Genomic DNA, 6126 nt, shown 5'->3' on the forward strand with positions numbered 1-6126 from the left:
CGTGGTGCATATGTTTTCGGTGCCTCTTTATACCAATATTTATGTGTTCAAATAATAATAATATTAAATAAATAAATACATAGAATATTCCTATTATTTTTTATTATATAATAAAAAAACCTGGTTTTAGTAGAAACATTTCGTGGCGAAAGTAACTTTCACTGAAGTCCCGTAGTCTATCAGTAAGATTTGTTAAAACATTGTTTTCTTTTTAATTTTAAAATATATTTAGCTTAAATCCTCTACAAATTTATAAATATGGATTGTCAACAAGCTGCAGTTTAAATCGCCGTCCTGGTATAACATATCCGCGGCCAGTTAGTCGCTATTGGGCAATTAGTAAAGTGATGGATCCTCATCAATATACAGTTGACGCAATGCCATTGGTACGAACAGGAGGACGAGGACCTGACGGTAATACGTGTGACTATATAATAATGACATTTTACTGTTACATTTTTTTCCAACTACTTTTCTCAATCAGAATAATTTCTGTAACACAGTTATTAAATCAAGTGAACTTCGAGTTGTTTTCTTTTTTTCAAGTGCAAACATAGAATTCATTAAAATTATAAAATTCGGTAGATTGCTGATTTCCTTGAGGTTTTTAAGTTTCAGTATTTTCTTATTTATTTGAGCACAGAAAATTTGTCATTTAATTGTGTGATAGCTATGATACTGTCAGGGTTCCCAAACTGAATCAGGTAGTTTTCGTGGGGGGGCCACACCCGGAGACTTTGACCTAAAGATCTGATTCACAAACCAGTGGAGCATCGTGAAGAGGTGCAGTCCCATGGTAGACGGTGACCAACAATTGGTTCCATTTGTTCCCTCAGGATAATCGAGTCCATGTGCACCACTGATTTAGAATCAGGGTTTTTCAACTTCCCAAGGTGGACTTTCCGTGTCCACCGGACATTCGCTTTTCGTCCTCTCAATTTCATAAACAACGGTAATGCCGCGAGAATTTAGTGAGTAGGACTTTCACGGTAGTGGTTGTATGTGCATCGCCGTGTGAGAGCATTTGGAGAGAGAGAGCAGACTCTTCCTACTCTCGGCCGTACTAGCGCATCCGGGGGCGATCAGTGGCAAGTGAAAAACACTGAATAAACTAAATACATGTTGAATGAAGTGATGAATTAGTGTCTAGTTTAATAAGTGTTCCAGACTTAAGGAAATAAAATAAATTTCTCAAACGTTCATTTAGCTTCAAATAGTATTAGCTAGTAGTTACAGATAGCAGTCTATGAGTTTATTAATCAGTTTCGCACATCATACTTAATTTAAAATTATCCCGCCTTCTTCATTATCGTTCAACCGCTAAAATCTAATAACTCAACTAATTTAGAGCCTTGTTTTTGATTGAGATCATGAACTAATTGATGTTAGACCACCATTGGAAACCTAGAAGCACTGGACGGCCGTTTCGTCCCATTCAGCAATTCGCATCCACGATCCTGCTCGCGGGACCCGGACCTAGGGCCTTCGGTCTCGCGCGCAGACGCTCAACATCTAGACCACTGAGCCGGCATCCAACGGTGTTAATGTCTAACCTTAACCAATCCACGAGATTGCACGACCATCTTCCATTGTTTTGAGGTAAATACCTCTCTCTACCTGACACGGATTAGCTCCACTGGTCACGGCTTCTCACTAGAACTTCGAAAATTCCCTCACGAAGCCTATTTGTTATTTTTTATTGTAGGTTTTCCTAAGTTCCAGGTCAAACCCATTATTTGTGAATCTCATTCCAGATTCTCATAAGTGTCGTTCAGATATTTATAAATCTACGTAAATTTCTCGTTATAACCCTTCATCAACTTTTTTCGACCCTGCTTTTGCATATTGAATGAAGTCAACATAACACATATTCAACAGGACTCAGTTTGACTGCCTAATAAATATCCATTAGTAGAAAATTTAAGCTTTGCAGGTTCATCCTTACAAACATTATTCATAAAGCAGCATCTATACCGAGAAATAGATTCAATTAATGTGTTTGTGAATGTCGACGTATAGCCTAATAATGATCATTAAAATGCATACAGCCATTACCAGTCAGGTCCTACTCACTGTCTTCCCATGGTATTGAGATTTGTTCAAAACATATCATGTGAGAATAGGGTTGAGATCTGTTATGACTTGACCTAGCCGTCGCCAATTTGTTATGTTTTTGACCTAGGCGGTAGCCAATTGTTATGACTTGATCAAGGTCGTCGCTGATTCGTTATGACCTTACGAATTTAACAAGGACGTAATTCGTGTAAATTGTCCACCAATAGAATACGACTTCTACGACCTTCACACTGTGACAATGACGTTCGATTAGTATGAGTAATCTAGCGTCCTTATTGGCCCTTATCCGCCCAACCCGTCCACTTGAGTCCAAAAACACCAATAGCAGCCTCGGCAATACGAATCGTTTATTCCAAGCATACTTTGTTTATATATCAGACAGACAGGCCACATCATACCACATAATAGAAAATAATATTTGTACAAAACCAGGCCAAATGAGGCTGTAAGCGTGGGAGACAATAATCAATAAAACTGAGTATAACATAGGGACAGTAAATCATATAGTAATAATCAATAGGTCAAAATAAAGCTTAGATAATCTAGTTACCGAATAGTTATACAATAAGAATGATAGTCCAATAGTAGGTCCTGCAAGTTACCCGTACTTATGTCTTCGCTACTACATAACAAGATCCTTGTCTGCCATGATTGGTAAACCAGTGATACTTTAAAACTGTTTTGTATATTTTTTCAGCACACGACCTACCTAAATTCAGTTTATTACACTTTTATTGTTGCCATATTATACTTATTTGAATCATAGACCATTTGTATTCTAATTTTCCTCGAATTTAGGTAAAATTCAACTAAAACATGTTACAACTGGATTAAATCGTCCATGGTTTATGGTGGATAATAATCGTTCCAGACAAGTTTTAACTAAAACTATCCATGAAGAATTAGTATTACAGGTAAGTAAACCCAAATTATAACTCTGTTGTTGTCATTGGATACAATATGGACAGAAGGGGACATATTACTGTCTTGTCGTTTTCTCAAAGATAGCTTTTCATGACCTATTTTATAATATGTACCGGTTACTGAGCTTGCAATGACGCAGTTCCCGTAAACTTTCGAAATGTTGATCCTCTTTTGGTCAGTATGAAGTCAATAATCAAAAGTGGAGATTAAATTCATTTAGTATTGTTTGTTTGAATCTTCCCATCAAGTGTTACCCACATTTTCCACAATAATAATAATAATGTTGAAACCTAAAAATTAACCGTGACAAGTCCTTCTTAAACTATATCCAAGTATATACTACTTAGTGAAGACATTTCATCAGGCTATTGCAAATATGAGCACTGAGACTGAAATTTTCTTTCATTATCTGTTGCAAACAGTTTTAACTAAGAGTACTCTCCAAATACTGATGTTATACCAAAAGCTGTACGCAATTTGTACCATTTACCTGGGTAATTTTATTTTAATAATTTGAACACATAAATATTGCTACAAAGGAGCACCGGATACTTATGCACCACACAATTCACTTGGTTTGTGTGTGGGCTTTGATAGTGCCCAAACCGAATCAGGTGATTTTCTTAGGAGGCCACATCCGGAGCCTTTGACATAAAAGTCTGATCCACAAGGCAGTGGAGCGACGTATGGAGATGCAGTCCTATGGTAGCCGGTGACCAATAATTGGTTCATATGCCATTTGTCCCTACAGGATCCTGGAGTCCTTGTGCACCATTAGTTCGAAATCAGGGTTTTCCAACTCCCCTAGGTAGGCTCTCCGAATTCATCAACCTGGTTAAAGCATTGGACATTCGCTTTCCATCCTCTCAATTTCGTAAACAACAGTAATGCTGCGAGAATTTAGTGAGTAAGACTTCCCCTGGTAGTGGTTGTATGCACGTTGTCATGTGAGAGCATTTAGAGAAAAAGAGCAAACTCTTCCCATCCTCGACCATACCAGGGCACTTGGAGACCAGGAAAAAAACAGCTACTGAATAAGTGAACATGTCTTTTTTCCAGCCATTAGCAGAATAATTTTCACTTCATTGGTTTTAAACTGTTACTTTAAATAATTCAACTTAGACTGTCAAGTTGGAAAGTTATCACCACGAGAACAATAAACAATATAAGAGTAAAACAATACTCGTTACTAAAAAGAAAGAAATTGTCGTGTTTTTTTTAATGATATTTTATTTTAATCTATGTTCTTAGGTCAAAAAAACATGGTGGAGACATCCGTTTATTGCTTTAGTAGCTTCAGGTGAAGTGAAAAGATGGATTATTGCAACTGTTAATATGAAACCTGGAGATGTTATACGTTCACACGTTGATATCCCTACTATACCAGGTAAAACTTTACACATTCATTATATCTTTCCCTTCCTCCTTCCTAAATCTTACGATTAGTATTTAGATAATAACTATGTTAAAGACGCTTTTGAACCGCTCTTGAAGCTGAATCTTTTCAGATACTCATTAGCTAGGTTTAGGCTCATTAACCAATTAAAAGTATAAATTAATTGACTTTGCATATTTGTATACAACTAATCTCAGTATAGTAGGAGTTATTTCATAATACCGACGAAGCATTTGCCAATTTCATTTATTGTAATGCTTGATTGAATGTCTGACATGTAGATTGTTAATATAACTATCAAAAAGTTATGAGATTTACTAAAATATCAAGAAATCCAAGTTTCAATATTAATGACTGGTCCCAATATATAGCTAAGGGGCAAACTCATCCTGTGATAACCATAGAGGAACTAGTCTGACCTATATAGCATCTAAAATACTAGCCTCAATAATTATTGAACGCTCAACAAACACGAGAAAATCAGGCTGACTTCAGACCTGGTCGTAATTGCATCGACCACATATTCACTAATTGTCAGATTGTAGAATACAGACATTCTTATGGCCGTCCGACAGTGGTGGCCTCTCTTAAAAGCAGCATTTGACTCTGTGAACCGAGACGTTCTGTTGTACTATTTTTCATTGAAGGGTGTACCTCAGAAGTACATAAACCTTGTGAAGGCTCTTGACTCGAACACTACCAGTCGAGTGAAAGCTTATGGCGAACTGTCATCTGATTTTGCAACCTCAAGTGGTGTCCAGCAAGGTTGTCCACTATCTCCATTTTTGTTTCATTTCATCATAAACCTACTACTGGAAATAGCATACTCGTAGACTGAATTTTCAGGAATTGATCTTTTACCAGAAACTCCAAATATCATCTTAAAATACGCAGATAAAATAAAATATCAGATACAGTAAGTCGTTTCCCTACTGGAAAACCTAAAGATGAATCCAATAATTTTGAAGGATTTATGAAGTGCATATTTCGTGGAGTTTTAACATACCCTTCCAAATCCAATTAATCGTAAAATTTGATCTATCTCGATGTTTTCTTTATGACGGATAGTTGACTCGATAAAAACGATAAACTTTTGATGCGAATGTCTATTGTATTTCTTACATAAAATAAAGTGACGTCCATCATTTCACAAAAGATCTTCATTAAAAGTGTTATACGGTAACCTTTTATTGTAAATTCTATGATTACTAGACTTCTTGAGACTATATTAAAATCCAGTCAAGTAGGCATAGTCTGCATTACATGAAATTTAAATGCTCTGAGTTCGAAATTGACTATGATCATTTAAGTCACACATGTCTTATGAAATAACTATGTACAACTAAGAGTAAACAAAAGTTACTACCTTTCTCCTTCATATAGTTGTGAGTTTATAGCTCTATTCAGAAAGAGATTGCATTCGCTAACCTTCTGTAACGCTATAGTTTTCGTGAAAGATATGTAATATTTAAGCTGAATTGATGGATGCAGATGATTCAATCTCAATTCTTGACTAGTGCAATGATAATTTCCAACAATGGTAAGTGCGAATTCATTTAGTATTGTTTGTTTGAATCTTCCCATCAAGTGTTAGGACTGCAACTGGTCAGTCTCTAATTGGCATATGTGCATCCTGTGCGTATTGCCTCGATATAGTCTTAATTCGTAAACATGGTAAGCAGAGATGGATAGTGGCTAGTAGTGGAATCCAGGACGCGCGACACTTCGTC

General features: G+C 36.3%; 1 protein-coding gene across 1 annotated transcript in view; it reads left to right on the forward strand.

Moving 5' to 3' along the window:
* Window positions 1-233: 233 nt before the first annotated feature.
* The window catches only part of Smp_199450 (mitochondrial ribosomal protein L2, putative), a gene marked incomplete at its 5' end in the record, with an annotated part of 9073 nt that continues 3180 nt past the window's right edge, over window positions 234-6126 (forward strand). The window contains 3 exons of the mRNA XM_018792401.1: window positions 234-414; window positions 2875-2990; window positions 4252-4387. Coding sequence (XP_018644707.1) covers window positions 234-414; window positions 2875-2990; window positions 4252-4387 — 433 coding nt within the window. The remainder of the gene's footprint in view (window positions 415-2874; window positions 2991-4251; window positions 4388-6126) is intronic.

This window comes from Schistosoma mansoni (assembly GCF_000237925.1).
Source record: "Schistosoma mansoni, WGS project CABG00000000 data, supercontig 0304, strain Puerto Rico, whole genome shotgun sequence".
NCBI lineage: Eukaryota > Metazoa > Platyhelminthes > Trematoda > Strigeidida > Schistosomatidae > Schistosoma > Schistosoma mansoni.